At 40.7% G+C, this 20,925-nt stretch overlaps 1 protein-coding gene across 9 annotated transcripts in view; it reads left to right on the top strand.

The window, feature by feature from the left end:
* Nucleotides 1-6,023: 6,023 nt before the first annotated feature.
* HEATR5A (HEAT repeat containing 5A) overlaps nt 6,024-20,925 on the top strand; it is a 64,528-nt gene continuing 49,626 nt past the window's right edge. For 7 of the 9 annotated variants that reach the window (XM_075425561.1, XM_075425560.1, XM_075425559.1 and 4 more), the window contains exons 1-4: nt 6,024-6,137; nt 14,817-14,901; nt 15,710-15,982; nt 17,054-17,265. In XM_075425561.1, the coding sequence (XP_075281676.1) occupies nt 15,857-15,982; nt 17,054-17,265 (338 nt within the window). In that variant the 5' untranslated portion in view covers nt 6,024-6,137; nt 14,817-14,901; nt 15,710-15,856. Of the gene's footprint in view, nt 6,138-13,812; nt 14,015-14,816; nt 14,902-15,709; nt 15,983-17,053; nt 17,266-20,925 lie in introns of those variants that run through there. The other 2 variants (XM_075425555.1, XM_075425563.1) reach the window with 2 other exon arrangements.

Raw genomic sequence — 20,925 nt, 5'->3', positions numbered from 1 at the left:
GGATGAGTTTCTTGTTGCCCATAAGAAGATTTTGCATGTAACAGCTCCTGCAGACCATTGCTTTCCCTGTGTTGAAATAGCACCCACTTGATGGGCTGCTGGATATTAGCCAGGCTTTGTGGTGTTTTTTGCCAGGTTCTTTAATGCAGATGTGATGTCTGATCTCGTTTAGCACAAAAGCTGCGCAAAAGTTCTTCCTTCATTGCGACTCAATGCAACCACGGTTTTTTAGCCCATCCTTGAGAACAAGGTCAGTTCCATCAGTCGGAGGCATCTACTTAGATTTAAAAGTATGGTCTGGTGAACCTCGGTCTCACCTCTGGTATAAAACAGCTTCTCTGGAGAAGGAGGTATGAGTCTTTTAAGCTTCCATTATTTTCTGCTTTTAGTCCCTAATAGTCTCTGCTTTGCTCTGTGGTCTCCTTCAAAGACATTACGTCTGTCTCCTGAAGCTACAGTGGCAGCAAGCCACAGAGGGCTGGGGTGCTCTCCAGAAATCCACAGGCTCTACCTGAGGTCTGCCACCAAACCCCTATGTGACTGACTTAATTTCTTGACTTCTCTGCATCTCAATTCTCATCTAATAAATGGGTATTGAGTTTTTTTCAGTGTGCTGCTACTTCAGACTGCACATTCAGCAAAACAATGACTTTCACTATGTTTAGTGTATTGCACAGCACAGGGAGGCTGGGCTCTCTGTGAGAGTCACCAGCTGGTTTATATTAGAAATCAGGGTCACAACTGCTGCATAAGAACAGAAATCAGAGCTGCCTCCTTAGTCTCTTTCTTGGGATCCAAAATTTGAGACTCCCTCTTAAGAATTTAGTACCTCCTATTCCTTCTTATTTTCTTGAAGTTCCTTGAAAACAACTCAAAATTTGGGAATCCCTACAAGATTCTGCAACCAGAAGTGCTGTGCATCTACAGTTGAAAATTAAATGGCATACATGGACAAGAGAGCGAGACAGCAGTTAGAACAGCCTGAATAATACAAATATATTGTGCATTTTCTATTTAAACCAATGTTGTCTGCTAGTTCAATTACTGCCAGTGTGTGGCTTTGGGCAAAGCAATTTTCTGCTCCACTTTTTCCATCTGTGAGACAAAGAAAGAGTGAAAACGGGAGGCAAAGAGGTTTAAAACCACTGCTTTTGCCCTCTTTTACTAAACGCAAAAAAATCACCTCTGTTCCTCTTTCTGCGTCAGAAGGCAGTACGCTCTCACCTCTCTTCACCTTTGCTGGAGCTACAGCAGTTTGCATTTCTCCTGCCTTAGCTTCCACCTCAAAAATGTGACTTGAGCTAATGTCCACCGAGCACTTTGAGTACCTCAGTGAGCAGCATGGTATCACTACAAATAATACTCCACACCATTTCTACAATAGGAATGACCCAGGCAGCATGGAAAAGTAAATAAATGGCATTCCTGTTGCACTGTTCTAGTTCATGTATATTTATGTATCTTGTTACTGTGAATTTAAGATTGCTTTCAATTCACTTTAATTGTGTTTGCCTGTGTAAGTGCCACAATGCACGCCCTATTACATCAGTATGTATTAAACATGTGCAAGTAAGGAGCTTAAGGCTATTTAGATGTGCTCCATTAGAAAAGAGATTGCAGTGCAGGTTTTGAATTAACAGTGAAAGCAGAAGATTTTTGGGAGGCCTTAATATCCAGTTGACAATCTGTTTCTAGATCTCATTAATGTGCAGCTAATTCTTGTCACAATACCTTATCCAGAGTTCTTCGGGTATTTAATTTAAAAATTTTAAAAAGTATATTATTCATATTTACCAGTGAGGATTGATCATTTGTTCACATGTTGAACTGTTTGAGATGCACGTGTCGTGGTTTTGATAGGACTCATTTCCTTTTCTTATTTCCCGCTTCCATTTTGTAGCTGTATCTAACGTTATCTAAACATGCATAATACTTTTATTTACATTTTAGGATTAAAAATAAGAGCAGGACTGTGTAATTGCTTGGCAGGAATTCAGGCTTTGTGTTTTGCTATAGTACAAAAAGCAACTGTATTGGGAACAAAAAGAAGTTTAGCAGTATTTAAGCATGAAATAAAACCATATATCATTTTCCATATTCAATGTGTAAAAAAAAAAAAAAAGCCTCATAACTAAGGCTTAGCAAAAGCTAGAACAGACCAAATTGCACTGGATTCTACGTACCTGCAGAAGGCAGCTACTCCAGAGACCTGAATGTCTCACTTTCGGGACTAGAAGCACTGACAGAGTTACTGCCTGAACTGAGGGAGCACTGATGGACAGCCAGGGCTGCTAGGGGCTGCAGCAGTTCCAGAAATGAGCAGGTTACAATCTTTATAGGCAGATTAATAGCCTTACGTGGATTAAAGCCAAATGTCAGTTGCCTGTTGCTGCTGGTGTAACTGTTCACAGACTCAGACCTTAATGGTCTGACTCTGTACTTAAATGGGTATATTGACTGTATAATATAATTGCAAAAATAAAGTAAAAATAAATGTTTAGTTCTTACAGTTAGTCTAAAGACCTTCATTCTTACTGGTTTTAAAATGGAGTGGAATTCAGTTTTGTTTGCTGTGTAATTATTTGGTGATGTTTCATCTGCTTTAAACGAGGCTTCTAGTCCCACGATTCTTGCTCATGCGTAGACAGTACCATTGAACTCAAAGGAATACATTCTCTTCTCTTCTTCTAGAGTCACCGAGGATTATAAAGCTGTAAGAAAGAAAATATTTAGCTCGGGGCATGTGTGACTGCATAGATATTCCACTATGACTGGAATTTGTATGGCAGAACTGATTCATGCTCTAAATCAGTCAACCCACTTTACCAAAATAGACTAACTAATGAGAAGACCAATCAGTAGGTTTGTGCATTGCAATTATTTGCCAGTTGCTTGTTTTATTAAGTAATTTGCTATTGAAGCTCAGTCAGGACTAATGGGGAAAGGGGAAATTGAATTAATACATGGTGAGTATATTTAATGGTCCTATTTTTGTCCGGTTTAGAACAGAATACTATAAACTTGCATGACGGTATTTTTTATTTCAGATCGAAAAGGAGAAAGATAAAAATGGCATGCATAACTGCTGAAGTAGATGCTAATTTGAATCAGTGCATGGTTAACACTCTGTTGACCAATTTAGGGAAAAAAAAATCATATTAAAAAATCAAGGTTAGCTATAAATCCATCAAACACAGATACTTACCCTCAATTAAGCACTGCTGGCACAAAGTAACCCTAAAGCCAACGTACCAGAGATGAAAGGCGCATACTGCATCAGTATCCCTCGTTATTCCAACCGATTCATATCAGTGTCATCTATACTGGGGGCTGGGCAAGATCATTCTTGGGAAAAACTGAGCAAGACTACTTCTTAATGAGTGATGTTTTGTCTTGCCCTGTGCTCACGTAACATTCAGCATTGTGAGATACTAATCTTGAGCGGATGTTGTAGTCTAACCCGGCAACCGGCAATTGAGCACCAGACAGCCGCTCGCCCACCTTCCCTCTCCTGCCCCCCAGCAGGATGGGAACACAAAATGCACAAAAGGGGAAACTCGTGGGTTGACATAAAGACAGTTTTATAAGACAATAAAGGAAACACTAATATTCCTGATAATGCTACTACTACTAATGATAATAATAATGATGATAATGCATGTGCAAAACAAACTATATACAATACCATTTTCTTGCCACCCAACAACGAATCTGCAGCCAGTGTTCAGGCAGCGATGGTGGAACACCAAACTTGTGAATTTTGCAAATATTGCAAAACTCCTGAAAAAGACCGAACTCCCAGACAAGAGAGGATTCGAACTTGTGGAAATGAGAAAAGCAGATTCCTTCCTCCCCCAGCCAACCCCCAAGCATAAGTTGAGCATGACGTCCATGGTATGGAATATTTCCATGGGACAGCTTGGGCTCGCTGCCTGGCTGTGCTCCCTCCCAGCTCCCACCCACCTGCTTGTTAGCTGAACACCTGAGACTGAAAAAACTCCTTGATTTCATAGCAACAACTGAAAGCATCAGAGTTATCAGCATTCTTCTCCTATTAAATCCAAAACACAGCAGCTACCAGGAGGAAAATTAACTCTGTCCCAGCCAAAACCAGGACAGTGGGTCTCTGCCTGCTACCACAAGAGTGAGTAACAGATGTAATAATGATAGTAACAGCAATAATCTTCTAAAAATTATTCTAGATTTGTTTTTACTTGTTTATGAGCTGAACATGAGCAATCCTTCAAAAATATTACCAGGTCTTTCTGTTGTCTGAAGACTGTCAGACAGAGCAGCCTTTGTTTTTCTGTAGTTCATTATGGAAAACGTCATAGCACCAACAGTCTTTGAATGTACATTGTTCTGCTGACCTTTCTCACAAGTTGAACGGCAGATCGTTTTGTGTTGCGCAGCAGCAACTCATCTTCTGATCAAAATGAGGTTAACTTAGCAAATAACTCTTTCCTGGGGGTGTACGTTATTTTCCATACCAGGGGTTAACACCTTCACCCCAGTAAGAGTTTGTAGAGTTGATTTCTGCAAAATACCCTGTAGAAACAGTTTCCTGCTTCAGGTATGAGGCGGTTGCGTATTCCTCATTACCACATCCATTGGCCGAATTTTTTTTATAAAGGTCATTGCATCAATGCTCGTGTTTCTTTATCACAAGCGATTTAGTAAAAATGAAACCGGTGTCCATATACGGTAATGCAGCCTGGTGCTCTTGGCATCTACAGTGGGCAGCTCTGTGTGCACTCTTTGAATTATTCCTCGGTGGTATCATCCGCATGACTGCATGCAGATGTTCACAGAGGGTCACACTGTATGTAAACTTCACATGTTGAAACTATCTGAATTTACAAGTGAACATAAGGGCGATTTCGGCTCCTGCGCTTATGCATCCCAGGCGTTTTTCCCTCTCCACGACAGCTTGCACCACTTCAAAGAAGATGGCCCCAGAGAACCCAGTTTGTGCAGAGGAATCTTAGTTTTCCACTTGGAGGTTTAGCCGATCTCACGCTGTGAGAATAAGACAAAAGATCATCTTTAAGATTTGTTGCCTAGTCAGAACCAGTCTTTAGTTCCAGCAGGCATTATTTCTTCAGCTTTGTAGCAGCAGCTGAGGTAGCAGAATGAAAAGAGAACATCTCAGTGCCACCAAACCAACTGGTAGCCAGCAGAATCCAGACCTGATGGCTGTTTCCCAGTTTGCTCTGCTGAGTAGTCAGTAGGACGCAAAACCAGTGCAGACACAGCTGCGCATCAGCTACAAAACTACAGTAAGATTATAGTTGCTTTATTTTTAAACTAAAAATTGCTTTAGAGACATATATTTTCTTCTTGACTTTAACTCTGATGCCAGAATTCAGAGAAGAAAAATCCCCCCCAACAGAAATTTTCTCACGACCAGTGAATTGGCTTATGAGGCTTCCGAAGGGCGGAAGCCATTCCAGCCAGAGCACCCGTGCAGCAGCAGCAACCAGGCGATACTCCCGCAGGAGCCGGCGTCTGGCCTGGTCAGCGAGGCGCAGACAGGCTCCCCGACTCGGGATCCCTTCGCGGTTTGGGGTCCGAGCTCGCACTGGGGAAACCCAAGGGCCACAGCGTTTTGCACTGGTCGGGGCTGGCGTGCGGTTGGGGCTACAGGCGAGGCGTGCCCGTTACCGCACCGCTGCGATGCCAGCCGCCCTCTCCGCTGGCTGTGCCCCCCTCACGCTGCGGCAGCGGGCGGGAGCAGCGCCGGGCTCGCTCCCCGGTGCCCGCAGAGCCCCGGAGCGACCCCCGGGGCGATGACTCCGTCCCCATCGCAGCCCCGACACCTTTCCGCGGCCTGGCGGCCCCCGCCCGCCGCCGCCCCGGGGCCTCCGCGCTCCCCCGGGCGGCTCCCGCCCTCCGGAGCGTCGAGGGCAGCGGCGGGCGCTCGATGGCTCCGGGCCCGATTGCACAGCCCTGAGCGGCGGCGGCGGCGGCGCCCTCCCCCGCCGGCGGGCGGCAGCGGCCCGGGCCCAGGCCCCCCCCCCGCCCCCCCGCGCCGGAGGAGGGCGGGCGGAGGGAGCCGAGCCCCTCAGCGCCGCCACCCCGCAGAGCAGCGCGGGAGCCTTGCAGCGGGCCGGGCCGAGCCGTGCCGTGCCGGCCAGGTACCGCGGGCGGGCGGCGGGGAGGGGCGGAGGGCGCCGGTCCTGCCCCGCCAGCCACCGGGGCAGGCGGGGAGGGGGCGAGGAAGGGGGCGCGGGGAGCGCCGGCGGCCGCCTGGGCGAGGGCGCGGAGGCCCGGAGGGGGGCACGGAGCCGCCGGGGGGGGGGGGGTGGGGGGGTGGTAGTGCGGGGTTGGCCCTAAAGCCGCGGGGTGCCAGCCCCCCGCCGGGGGGGAGGGGATGCCCGGCCTCGGCGCGGCGTGAGGCGTCGGGTGAGGGCGGGCGGGCCGAGGGGAGCCGGGGAGCTTGCTGAGGGGCTGGGGCTGCCCAAGGCCTGCGCCTGGACAGTGCTCACGCACCCCCGGAGCCGCCTGGGCGGGCGGCTCTGAAGCTCTCGGGCTCTCTTAGCCCGCCCCGCCCCGTCCCCCGGCGCTGCGGGGCCGGCCTCGCCCCGGGGGGGGAGCGGGGAGGGGTCCTCCCGCCGGGTGCCCCGCGGCGACGCCGGGAGTCACGGGGAGGGAGGGAGCGGCGGGAGAGCCGCCGTGCCCCCGGGCCGGGGGGAGCGGGGTGCGGGCGGGCGCTTGCCCGGTGTAGGTCGGTGCAGGTCCGAAGGGTGCGGGGATGGATATGGCATTCGCTTGCAGCGAGCGTACGTGTTCTTAGGGGCTGTTTTGTTGTATTTCCTTGTAAATCTTTTAAATTTGAGCGTTTGGGGAGAGGGTAGGAGTATCGGGCGTTCTGGTATGCAGAAATGCTATTGCAGGCTCTTGCGGTTTGAGTTCTTAGCTGTCCAAGTAGGACAACGCATAAGTCTGCGCCGTACAGCTGGTATAAGCTTTGCACTGGGATGTAAAACCTGTGAAGCTGGGTTGGTGTTGACACTTTGGAGTGAGGGAACGAGTAAGAGACAGCGTAAGTTGAGTTAAAATAAGAGTAAAGTTTATTCAGATGTGGGTGGAAGGGTGATAAGAGAGCAGGAAGGCGGGCAAGATTAGCGGGAGTTCAGCTTTGTGCTTCTATACCTGAAAATTTATGGGTTTGGAAGTCTGGATTCATTATTTGTAATGTTTCTTTAAGCTTGGGTTTTGGTTTAGTAGGATTAAATGTTCATAGTTGTGACCATGAACTGTACTAAACTTTTATTTTAGTCTCACGTGCCAGAAATATTTTACTTGTCTTCAGAAATAGTCAAGCTATACTGTGTGGTTTGGTGTTTTGCTACATGGTATGTCATATTCTCAACTAATGTATGAAATAACAATTGAGACCAAGAAGATAGATTACTTCTGGTTGTGTGCTGAATGAAGTTTGGGTTTCTTTTCCTTTTCCTGATGGTTTGACACAATGAAAAGGAGGTGGGCGGAGGGAGGAAGCCAGTTTAATGTTACATTAAGTCTGGCGATATATACTGAAATGTTCTACTTGATTCTTGAATAGAGCGTTGATTTTATTGTCAGTAAAATATCCAAATTACTGACTAGTTCACGACTTTGTATCCCAACATGTCAAAAACTTTGTTAGTCAATGCAGAATGATTTTCTGTTTCAAAATTCAGAACGTCTTAGTGAGGCAGGAGGTGAGAAACACCTTCTCACAAAAACCTTTTCAGATTGTGGGATGTTCTGTTCAGTTCTTGCCCCTGCAATTTTTAGTGTTTTAAGGAAACAGAACCTTAAAAAAGACGTGAAGGATGTCTGTGTCTACATCACAAACCAAAAAAACATGAAATCTCTATACGGTTACATTTTTTTAGCAATCTTGCAGTTTTCTTGAGGAACAGACCTTTAAAATATCTAGCGAATCAGCCATTGCAGTGAGGTGTGTCGGTGATTTATGCCTGGATAGTGGTCTCTGATCTGCCAAACAAGCCTCCTGCAGAGTCTGCAGCTGTGCAGGCTTCTGCTGCTGCTGAATTTCTGTGTTGGTGTACGTCAGTGCAGCTGAAGTCTAGTCATAGCACTAGTTAAGCTGGTGCAATGATAGCCATAATGATTTTCAGGAAAAAGAAGTGTACTTTTCCAGGATCTCAGGGTATCTTCAGCAAAAATTTCCTGTGGTTTAATTTAATGCTAAGCTAGTCTGGATTCAGCTTTAACCTTAATGGAAAATCTGTAACTAAAATCAGCCTGCGCTTTGGATTATCCATATGCATCTGTATCGCCTACTAGAAGTCAATTTAATGTTTTAATGAATGACTTAATTCCATGAAACCCCTATCATTGTGACAAGAAAACCTCTGTCAATATACTCATTTTGAAATATTTTGTCTGTATGAGATAAACAGTGTGATCTACAATGTTGTCAGGAATAAAGCCACGTTCCGACATATATTGAAATGATTCTTAGGATTTAGGTGGATGTTTATACTTCTGTGATTTTTATGCATTTACCTTGCAATCATACCAGCTTTGAAAGCTGCAAAGAAATAAAGCCAAAACATTCTATGCATTTTTATTCAGACTGAAGTTATTTATTGCGTTTTGAAGTTTAGTTAGTCAAATTGGGGGAGGAGGAATCTTTTAAACTCACTTTGTCAGAATCAGACTTCCAGATATGATGCTGTTTTCCTAACTATTAAAAGCATTGGTTAATTATTTATAAGCAGTTTGTCAGCTTGCCTGTAAATATGTTCTGAGGTCCTGTAATGGAGCCAAGTTTATATTTTGACTTAAAACTTTCAGAAATGAACCAAACTAATGCTCAAGAGTTGTGGGTGCTAGGGGGGACGGAGTGTGCCAATAGTGCCTGCTGTGGAGCTAGGAAATGGCTGGTTTCTATTTCTCAATAACTGAATGTAGCTGTTTTTTGGTTTCCTGGAATAATTCTTCTCATGTGGAGATAGAGATTAAAGTGATGATAAGAAACGTGAAAGCAAAGTATATGTACTTTTTAACACAATGAGTGAATGTCTTCCAAAATCCGATTCTTCAAAAATGTCTTGAATGCTTTGCATTGCTAAAAGAACTATTGCATTTCCAGGCACATTTTTTCAGGGTAGTTTTTCCCTAGTTATGTCAAGCTTTGTCCTCAGAACTTCACGGAAATCATTCAACATTCCTAGAAGACATTGTCTTGTCATTTCTTTCACACTTCAGCAAATGTATATTGTGTTGTAGTTCTTAGCAGTGTCACCATTATGTATGAGGGTTGTGGGTGGTCACATTCTTTGTGTGAATATTATTAAAACCAGCAAGCCCAGAACAAGAATTCTCATAAGTTTCATTTAGGTTTTTGTTGCCTTTAAACTTTGTTGCTTTTTCAGATATTGGGTGATTCTTCTGAAAGCTGGCCATCAATAACATCTGATAAGCGTTTTGCTAGGAAAACCAGTTGATTGGAACTGTTCCTGTGGGAGTAAACAAGTAGTGTGTGTGAGCATAGTTGTTCACAACCCATCAAAATACAGCCCTTTTGTTTTGCAACACAGATGAAAGCAGCCGAGAAACTAACAAGAATTCAGTTTGGTCTGCGTGACATTTGTGCTTTAGCACAGAGTAAAATGCTCTGCGGACACAACAACAGAGGCACTTGGATTGCATCTTTAACAACTGCCTGCATAACTGCTATCAAACTTTCAATGATAGAACAGATGCATAGTTTTCCTGGGGCAAGTTGCTGCGTCCAGAACACTGTTAAGCAGAGCGCCTGAAAGAAAGGGGTCTTCTTTCAACATCTGTGATTTCAGAATCATGCTTCTAAGCTGGATAATTGCATGCAAAAATATAACGCAAGTGGAAGTTGTCCTAGTCTGAAATACTCAGCAGTAATTAGAGGAAGTGGATGGTTGTGTAATAATGTTATTTTTTGTTGCTTTTAGTCAAACAGATTCTTCATTGCTTTTTGCTATTTGGGATAAGCGTGTGATGCGAATGTGTACATATTTTTATTTAAAAAGGAGCGTAGCTTGATTGGTGAGTGAAATTGAATCCCTTCATAACACAAAAGATGCAATAAAACGTATGAATACTAAAATATGAGATTTACTATCTCGTGCGTTTTTCACATGCTAGAGCACTTAAAATCTGATATTAAGAGTTACGGTTCTACTTTCTTTAAAACTCTTAAAATTTTGGACCTTCTCCTTTGTGGCCTGGTATTCTTTTTCCATGTGCTGTGGGTTGTGCTCTTGTGATGACTTTCTCTTGTGGCCTGTTCTTGCAAGCTGCTATCGAACATTGCCATTAGTTCCATCTTCCCGGTGCTTGGCTTCCAGTTTCCCCGCTGCTGACCAATATAACACTTCAAAATACCCAGTGTTCTCATGACAGGATATCAAGTTTGGATGAAAAGCGATCAAGTCTCTTTGATGCCAGGGAGTAATTTGGCCCAAACTGATGAGACGGATCGCTGATAAATGGAAGTCTGTGTGTGTATGCATTCAAAGGCTGGGTGCTGGTTTCATAACCTCTTCGTAGTCCTCCTCGTCGAGGGTTTAATCAATTCAACATACCAATGCTGCTGCTGAAGAAGCAGCATACAGAGGGGTCAGCGTATGTCAGGACCAGCAGTTACCTGCCGTTGCTTCACGTGGCTCTGCAGAGGGAAAAATTGAAGGCTGCTCTATGTAGGGAAAGGGCACAAGTTGGCTGAATGCTGAGGATCCTGCCACACAAAGGAGATTGGAGTACTGATGTACTTATGTTGGTGCTTTTATTGAGCTTGGCCTTCTCTTACTGAAGATTTTGAGGGAGGCTTCGCTTCTGTGTGTTAGTTGGTCATAGTTTGTAGACACCAATAAGTAAACAAAGACTTCCTTGTCTTTCGAGTAATCTAAATACCTTTATCTCGATGTTGAACGTTCCCACTTCAATAGCGTTTCCCATGTCTGAACTCCAAGCTTGTCTGAGCTCTGATTTTGGTTCTTCGCCCTGAAATAATCAGAATTTATTTCTTACCAAATTTGTAAGATTCTATCATTGTAGTTTATTTAAATTAGGTGATTTCTGTGTGTGCTATAAATTCTGGCTAAGTTACAGCTGAAGATAATGCAATCCTTTGTTCCCTGGGTAATCATATCTCCCGTCTGAAGTTGCTGGGAGTTTGGTCCTGTGCTTTTTGCCTTCTCCAGACCTCTGTGCCTCCTGGTGTTTGCCTACTAGTAGAAACAATACACTGTAACTGCTGGGCTTTGGTCTGTGTTTCATTTATTAATAGCTGAATTTGGCTGATGCTTTAAGGTGATTTTTCAGCCCAGCTGGCAAAAAGACCATCACACTCAGTTTCTCTTGTCAGAAGTAAGCCCGAGGGAGCTGGGCAGGCTCTGTGTTTATGTTTGGGAGACGCTCTAAACAGGTATGTGCAAGGGCTTAACATAGGCTGAAGCATCGATCCTCTTGCCATACAGTCAGCTCAGATGCATGGGTAACGATCATCCCATTAAACTTTTAAAACAGTGCTGCAGTAGTAACATTGATCTGAACTGTTGATGAGTAGAATGAAACGTGTCGGGCTGGCAGGCTTGCTGTGAAATGCATTAGTTCACTTGTTAGATAGATGATAATAAATCTTGCTTTCTGAGGAGAAATTAATGAATTTGAAGCCAGTTAAAATACCACTGCGATACAGTGGTAGTTTAACTTAATTTTAATTTTGAAGCTAGTGAATGTGCTTCAGCTCTGTTTTTCAGCAGTGTGATGGTTATGGCATTGATTGTGTAGTTAGCCCAGTGGCAGCTGTTTTCATTGGTAACTATTACTGGTCATTTTTTAATCTTACTTTTTACTATTACTCATTTTTTACTATTACTCATTACTAGCAGTGAGTAACAGTGATCATTTGTTAGAAGAAAAATGTCCTTTTTACTTCTCTGCTAGACTAGTTTTTGGTACAAAGTTGAATCCACAGGTTTATTATCTTTATGTTTTCCATCAGATTTAATGCAGATTTATTTTAATACTTGTGAAATTAGAAAAATATAAATAATTATTATTAAGTCAGATAGCACTTTATTTTCTTCACTATGTAGTAGGTGTGTACAACCTAGATGAGGATCTAGTTCCTTTACTAGATCCTAATCTGAGTATCATGCTTAGCGAGCTCAGGTTGATCTGATTTCTGTTTGAGCAGCACTTGCTGCTAGCAGACAGAGACAAAATACTGGAACAACGAGAGATCAAATGTGAGAAATCTTAAAAGAAAATAAATTTGTAAGTACATACTTGATCTGTGTGGTAGTTTCCATTACTTGTGCTGATCTTCCTTGAAATGATGAGTCATAATTTAAAGGATTTTTTTTTTTTAGTGAGAGATCAGTTAGGAGTCTGCTTTATTGCAGATTATTTTTTTTATTTTTTAACTTTTTTTTCTTATGCAGAGACAAAATATGCCATGGGGTGGAAGGAAGGGGAAAAGTAAAATTCATTGTTGCCACTGTTGCTCATAGCGTTTCATTTGTTGTGTATTAATTTTTGTCTCAGACTTCGATATGAACGAAATACAGTGGTCTATGGACTACCCTCAGCTTTTAAAACCTGAGGAGATTAGCAATCTTGTAACAAGCTTGATACACATGATAGATCTGTTTGATGTTTTGGCTCTGTTATGACTTTGTCATGGGTAATCTGTTGGTTCTCATATTTTGAAGTCAGTTGCTAAAGGCAGCTATTCAGATTGGGTTCACCCTAGTTCAGTCACCTATTTTTTTTTTTCTAAAGAAGGCTACATGTACCTTTTCTCTTTGTGTTTTGTCAGGAAACAGTAGTTTAGAAACTCAGTTGCTGTTGCCTCTTAATGCTTGATTCACCCTATATTCCTTTCAATTTACAGGGCAGCGTTCCATCTAGTGCTTGTTCTAAGAGCTTTTCTGGGCTCTTTGCTGATCAGTCTTGAACAATCCTGCTTGCCAAATTGGCAGTCGGCAAATGAAAAATTTTTCATCACAATAAGTAGAAACAACTTCTGCCTTGTCCAATAAATCCTTGTGACAGTTTTGTAGTGTAGTATAAATGTAAAAAAACCTCTCCTCATAGGAAAAAAGAGGGATTTTTGACTGATCTGCTCCTGTAGCACTGATGGGAAAGTAAACCTTGTAATTACTTCGGCTGTCTGAAGACCAAAAGGATGGTGAGTCATGCTAGCTAGAAAATTCAGATTTTTTGATCAGCCATGTATGCCTTTTCGTATTTGTTAATGGCATAGTATGTGTTTCATTCAAATAAATTTTGCAATTTTTTTTTCCAGATTTCTTTTTCAGATTCAGAAGGATCAAAATCATAACACTAGGGGAAAGCGACTTTCAAATAATTCAGCATGTTTAAACATGGGTTTCATGTAAATATGGATGTATCTTTACATGCTTAGCTTGTACTTGCATCGATTTGCTAGTGTGTGAGGATGTTCAAGAAATCATAGTACCCGCGACGGCTGGCAAACGTTCAGTCCTTCGTCGTGCTTCCGAGCCCACCGTGTGGCTGTGCCATGCCTCTGATTAGAGCAGAGTCGCACCTGTGTCTGGAGTGTGTGTTCAGGTTTGATGTTTCCTTCTGCACAGAGAAATGGCCTAGTAACATCTTGTATGCATAACAAGGACATATTTAATATTAATCAGACCCAGCTCATCCCCATGTTCTGTGCTTGTGTTCTGTTTTGCGTAGCCTTGTAAGTACTGCGCCTTTTGTGGTGTTCCCCGATCTGACTGCAAAACCAACATGCTGCGGGAAAAACTTGATTCCCGAAATTCTCATAAGATTGTATGCCTGTGCCCTTTTTTATTATTATTGTTGAAGCTTCATAAGTATCTCTGGTGTGCAGGCTTACAACTCATTAAAAGGAGTCTCAGTAGGTGTTTGGGGTAAGTTTTTGTGGTAGGGTGGAGAGTATACTGTTTTGTACATAGCTTCGTGGAACCAAGGTTTGCTTGTTGGCCAGCACTGGAAGGATCAGGTTTGTGATTTTTTTGCTGGGTGGTTAGTTCTCAGTTTCTACAAAACTAAATCTTGCCTAATGAACAATCAGGCTCTGTAATTCGGAATTGATAGAGTCTTTGCTGTGAGAAATGCTAGCGTTGCTACCCATGTTAGCTGGTGTTCGTTATAAAGATCAGCAACTGTACCGTAACATAGGGACATAGGTCCCACTTTTGGGACACCAGTGTCTTTTTGTATCCATGGTACTGTACATGAATATTTCAGAACAGTTGAGTCGCCTTTGCCAGCTCCGCTGGTTGTTGATTTAAACATGAATGCTATTGTATTGTTCATGACTTAATGATAAGGGCGTGGTCATTCAGGATAGCATTCCAGATTAATATAATAAATAATTTCCACCTATACTTTTTTTAGATATATTAAAGTATGTAGGTCTGATGCAGGCACTGAAACCATCTTCCTGGATAATAATTATGGTATTATGCTGTTTGAGTTGACTTTTTTTAAATTTTTTTAGAATTAATCTGGGTTAACAAAACAGAAATAAGAAAGGTGGTTTCAGTAGTTAAATGAATCAAATTGTATGGTGAATATGATGGGTCTGCCCAATTCAAATGCAACATATAAACAGCTGATAATATTTATGGACGTCCAGTTCAGTGCCTTTTGGTGAGCTGTTATGTAATAAAAATTATTAGTATGCAGGACACTGGAATTCTGGGTTGGTTGGTTGTTTTTGGTTGGTTTTTTTTGTTGAACAGGCAATTGCATTTCATGTGCTTGTTCAAAGTTGATTTTTGTGTTAACTCTTTTCCTAGAAAATTGAGCTCTTGACATCTTTTATTCAAGAACCTGAAGCAGCAGAGAGATGTTTTTTTACAATGGGGAGAAATTATCCGCTAGGTGAGTTAAGTGCCAACGTGTGACAATGGTCCGTGATCTTTTCAGTTGGGGAAAACAGCTGTCAGTTGTAATCTTCAGCTCTGTATGTGAACTGAATCAGCTGCTGTGGTAGAAAGTGTTTTAGATATACCAGACATTGGGACAGGCCTTAGGTGAAGGGAAAAAGGAGGGTTTGTGACCTGTAAATGTGATTTCTGTGCTGAGAAGTGATGAAACTCTACTCAAATAGTGAATGAAATATGTAATCCTACTTTTTCTTGTATGTTTCAAAAAATGTAAGGGTAGAGTTAAGTTCTGTGAGTGTTCTAGGAGTGAGATAACCGGTAAATTGCGAGCATCTACGTACCTAGGCAGATTTAATATACATAGGTGTACGTAGGTATGTATATTTATCTCTGGTTGTCATTTTATAGTGTTGTGCCTTGTCAAACTGCCTGGTGTTTCAGGTAGATTTGAAGTGACAGTTCATTATAGTAAGTTAGATGTGACTAATTTCCTTTGTAAGTAAATTTTACATAAAAAACATGTAGAACGTAGTAAAGGTAACCTTCTGCTGTGTGTCTGATGACAACCCGAGTACTGAATTATTTACTATTGCTTTGTATTGCCCATTTACTGTTTGACGGATCATTTTTACATTATAATGTTGTTACTGCATAGGACAGATTTTTCTGAAGTATGTTATTTTTAATTCATCTGTTACGTCGATACCATTATCTCATTTCCAAAACTAAGAAGTATTATTTTAATAAGCTGAGCATAAACATAGTGTGATTGCTGACTCTTTTTTTTTTCTTTTTCTGTTTAGGTGTTTAAACTTCTGATTCAATCACCACATATTAATGGGGAAGAAAACCTGATTGATTAGCATAATTCTGGTAGTTTGTTTGCCTTTTTTTTTTTTTTTTTCCAATTCCACTGTATTTGAGGAGAAACCTGAGGAAAATTTCAAGGAATGGAGTTAGCTCACAGTTTACTACTTAATGAAGAAGCGTATAACCAGCTTGGTGAATTTGAAAAAGCAGAGTTCATTTTTGAGTGGTTGCAATTTTTGGAAAAACTTTTACCAGTGACTAGCAGAGTAAGTATAATGAGACTTGAGCAGAAATGCACATTATAGAGCTATTTCTCTCTGTCTTTTTTGTTATTTTGTTTAAAAATAAAGAGCAGTGTTCAGTTTCATTTGCTTCATGTCTTTTACATACATGCAATGGAAGTATGCTCAGTGTCAGCAGTAACTTTCTAAATGTTACAAGTTTTTGGTCGCAGCCCTTCAAGTGACAGAGCCACTTGTCCAATGAACGGAATTTGAGAAGTAAGCTTTAAGTGATTTTTTTTCTATTTGTTTTAAACTCAGATTATTACTACAAGATTTTGCAACACCATTCTGAAGAATGGCAGTCATGCTTCCACCTGTCATGGCACAATTATATGGTAGTTCTTTAGCAAGCAAGAGTGTAACATCTTTCTCTGTTTTTTGTTTTCGTAGTCAAATGATAAAAAATCTGTTTCCAGCCAACTGTCCAATTGTTTGGTTCACTATTTAAAGTATATTAAGTAGCATGTGTGGATATTTAACAGTAAACTAACCTGGATAATGCTATTTAAGAGTTAATGTTATTGGTATTAAAATATGTAAATGAAATACAGTGCCGGGCTCTTAATTTATTTTTTTAAAGAACATTTAAAAAAAATTGAGATAAGACTTAAATAGATTATTATTTTAAGGGAAGTTCTGTTCTTTCTAATGCTCAACTTCTTGAAAATACACTGAAGTTCTTCTTTACTACTTACATTACTATATTTCTATGAATTGTTTTATTTTAAAACTGGCAAAAAAAGAAGCAACAAATGACAATTTTGTTTTAGCAAGATGTAACTATTCACATGCCATAGGGAAAATACTCCTGAAATGCGGCGAGAAAGAATTATGCTCTGAAAACTGAGACTTTTTTTTTCCTTTTTTTAAATAAGAATAAAATAGTCACATAGTTGAGATGGCTTTTCTTTAAATAGAAAGGTGCAATAAAATGTTCATTTTTAATTAAGATTGTCAGAGTATCAGAATGGTAATAATGAAAAGTAATGAGAATTATAATCTTTAACTTTTAAATGTGACTGAAATTTAACTGGTTACTGATTTTGTTTCCAGGCTGATATAAGGGAAAACCAGAAGAAACTGGTTGAACAATTGACTTCTTTATTAAATAATTCACCAGGACCTCCTACCAGACGGCTTCTTGCCAAGAATTTAGCTGTACTTTATAGCACTGGAGACACTTTTTCTGTTTACCAAACAATTGACAAATGCAATGAACTCATTCGGAGTAAAGATGATTCACCAAGTTATCTGCCTACAAAACTGTAAGTATTTTTTTAAACCCCAAACTTCAAATCCAGTAATAACAAGAGAGACAGATTTACATGGCAAAAAGTTAAAATAGGAGAGAGTATGATCCCTCATTTCTGCCTGTTGTCCAGTAGAAGATTTGTACCATATGACACACAGAATTTGGGAGCCTCCCTGGTTACTATCATTGTTCTGGGTGTATCCAGCTGTAAAAAGTAAATTTTTTCTTTGGTATTACATCTCTCAAATTTTTAGACTGAGTATTACAGATAGAAACTGAATTCATCTGAAACCTGAAAGCAAATTCAGATTACTTTCTTCCCTGTAGTTATTACAACAATTTTATTTTAATCGTTTAATATATGCTGCCTTCGGGCAGAATTATGAGTGGCTAAGTACTTGTGTATTATTTTATATATTCCTTTCTGTGTCTTTACTGGAAAGTCTTCAGTAAGAAGTTCAGCTGCACGTTGTGGGGAAAAGAAAAAGGTGGGTCAGTACTTTACAGCATAAATTACCCTTGAAAGTTCAGTAAGCTTAAAATATATTTTTCTTCTTATTAGAAGTTTCTTGTTACGATTCACGTAAATGTAACATAAAATCAATCACATTAAAATGCTTTAAAATCACATTACTTTTGAAGCATTTAACACAGAGGCAATTTGAGTCAGTGTAGGCTGCATATATTAGAACAAAATTTGACCAACCTAGCTAGCTAGTGTTTACTGGATCCACTGGAAAGAAATGCCTGGAGGGATTTGAAAGCTAAGCTAAATTAATTTATTTAGGACTGTAGGAATGCTAAACTTGTTGCTCTCATTTGGAACTATAATGACCAGAGTATGCTTTAAGGCAGTAGGGTAAACTGAGGCTGGTTTATGTTTTTATGGTTTTGTTCAGTGAGGGGACAAAACCACCTTGCAATACGTATTGTCATATTGAAGAAGCCATGCTTTACAGCAAGTCAAACAAACACTACTTGTTACAAAAAAGGTGAAGAAAGTTTTTCGTAAGTGACTTACTTAACATTAGTAAAAGGAAAAAAAAATTACCTGACATGATGCATCTGAGTTCACTACCACAGGTAGATAATATAACCAAGACTGTGGTAGTATTAGATATTGCATGCGTGCAGCAGGAACCAGAAGGGTAGAAGGCAGTTGGTGATCTCCAGCCAGACAACTGAAGGTCAGGCCAGAGAGAATACCGGCAATGGATGGCAGAGTTATGAGGGGCAGGTATTTGAAAAACAAGGAGAAGGTAAGGTATTGCGGAGTGGAGCAGTAAAACAGAGAAGTACAACTCCAGGTGCAAAACACAGTTATGGAGTACCTTTCTCAATCCAGCTGGGAAACTGGGTATAGTTAGTTAGAAACCTCTGAAACATTTGTAACTGAACGCCTAAAGCCTAGCCAACAGAACAGAGAAACGTGAACTGTTACTGCAAGATGTGCAACCAAATCTTAAGTTGCAGAAATGCTATGAATAACCTTCATTCTTGAAACAATGTGCATCTTTCACTATAGCAAAGAAAATTAAAGGTAAGGGTAGAGATAGGAAAATGTCATTGTGCATGAATGATATATTACATAAAGCAGAGCAGAATCTGTCTTCCTCCTTTGCTTCACATGCTAATCCTGTTTCTGACAACCCAAGTGAAGTTTCCTGAAAATAGATTTTTGCAATGAGTCAGTTGTACTTTCCAGTGTCATAATTTTTTTTGTTTCCCTCTTGTTCCAATTCACCTCTTGTGCAGTCTTTTGAGTTAAGAGTAAGTTTGCTATACAGGGCCTTAGTCCTGCAAAGTGAATTAATTACTGCTATACTACTGGCTCCTCAGTAGTGAGATGCATTAACATTATAGGTGAGCTGTAGTATGGGACAGAGCTCTGCGGGTCTTTCTTGCTTCGGCTGCACGATGCCTCACTGGAGGAGGGGGGATGATGTCAGCATAGCAAGGAGGAATGATGGAGTCCATTGGCAGCAAGGCAGGAATGGCACAGACAGACAGATGTAGCAGATAGCCGGACTCAGAGGGCAGAGAAGTAGCTGGGGGGAAAGAGAAGTGGCAGTGTTCAGAATCCTGTTGGGTATGTAAGCAGTAGTGATAAGAGGAAATAAGAGATCAAGTGGAGAAAAAGGTAGCAGTAAACTATAGTTTACTTCAAAATAAGTTTGGAAAGAGGATTTCTTACAGTACTGACACTGAGACAACAGGCTGCATAAAAATAATTGGAATCACAGAACTCTTTATTGAGTAAAACCTTTCATCTTGTGCTGCAAGTATATGGAATACTTGGCGTTCAGTGAAGAAAGACTGCTTTTTTTCTTTTTTTAATCTTGATTAAAGTGTTGTCTTTGTTTGCCATCTGTCCTTATTTACCGTGCATGCCCATGTTGTCTGGTAGCAACACTTAGATGTCATTGTTCACAATATGTTGATTCACCTGGAAACTCCTGTAAATAAAGTTTCCAGTGAATTATTCTCTTGCCTCATCAATTATCATTTTTCTTCTTCATGTAGGTGGAAGATGGAAATGTTTAGGCAAGCATTTTAAAAAGATCCTTAGTTAGGTGCACATCTACTAAAATTGAGTGTGATGTGAATGCTGTCAGCTCAGATAAACAGGACATGTAGTGTGAATACAGCTTATTATTTTACTTTAAATTACAAAGCTTTTAGAATATCCTTTAGGGCTGCTTTTAAACCGTAAGCATTTTGAAAGTGTTTGGCTGGACAGCCAACTTTTGTAGCTGATCTCAGTGCTATTTTACCACATGTTTAAGTATCTTAGTTCTGCATTTTTGTTGGTACCTCTCCAAGAACAATTGTTAAGGCAAAATTTGAGAGAAAACAACTTAAATGTGTATTACATAGAATGCCATACGTCAGAATGGAGGTGTCCTGCCAGAGAGGTAAAAACAAGTTTTTCCCTACAAAACTTGTATACATTTGCAGGCTTCCTTGGAAACTTATGGCTGTTGCGTGTGGTTTAACAGATAAAGTGACTGAATAATTAATGTAGTTTGGACTTAGTGAAGAAACGTTTGTGGAAAATAAAAGACAACTAGAGTCATGATAGAATCCTAGAAGTCAGTCAGAAGAGCTTCCTAAGTCCTAGGCTTTGAACTTTTATAGAAACTTAAGTATTGATGTGGAGAAGTAGCTGGATTCTCATCTCTAGTTGACTAGATGTTACGACTCATCAACAGATACTGACACTGTGTTGCTAGATATCACAGTTCAACACTGACTGACTCTTTCATACAACATTTCAGCACATGGCAGTACAGCCAACCACATAAGAGTGGTTGCAGGTTATACCAGGATGTAATAATGTAGTTCTGGTTTGGGGTGTTTTTTTATATGTTTGTTAAATATTCCTTCTTTGGATTATGATGTGAAATATATATTATTTAGTCTTAAAGCTAATTGAAGAGAGTATCTGTGATCATCAGATGATAATTTAGTAGTAAGATGGTGCAGTTGTAATTTTATGCCTAGCCACACCATGAACAAAATTAAAATCCAAACTGTTGATGAGTACAGAGTTGGGTAAAAGCAATAATGAAAAATGTTGCTTTATTTTGGCACGATAAGAGATAAAGAATATCAGTTTTGTTTTGCTTACTGTGCTTTATGATTTTGGGAATTACTGTTAATTAAGAATGTG

Source organism: Opisthocomus hoazin, chromosome 7 (assembly GCF_030867145.1).
Source record: "Opisthocomus hoazin isolate bOpiHoa1 chromosome 7, bOpiHoa1.hap1, whole genome shotgun sequence".
NCBI lineage: Eukaryota > Metazoa > Chordata > Aves > Opisthocomiformes > Opisthocomidae > Opisthocomus > Opisthocomus hoazin.
The sequence above is the reverse complement of the archived record's forward strand: the minus strand, read 5'-3'. Positions and strand labels throughout refer to the sequence as shown.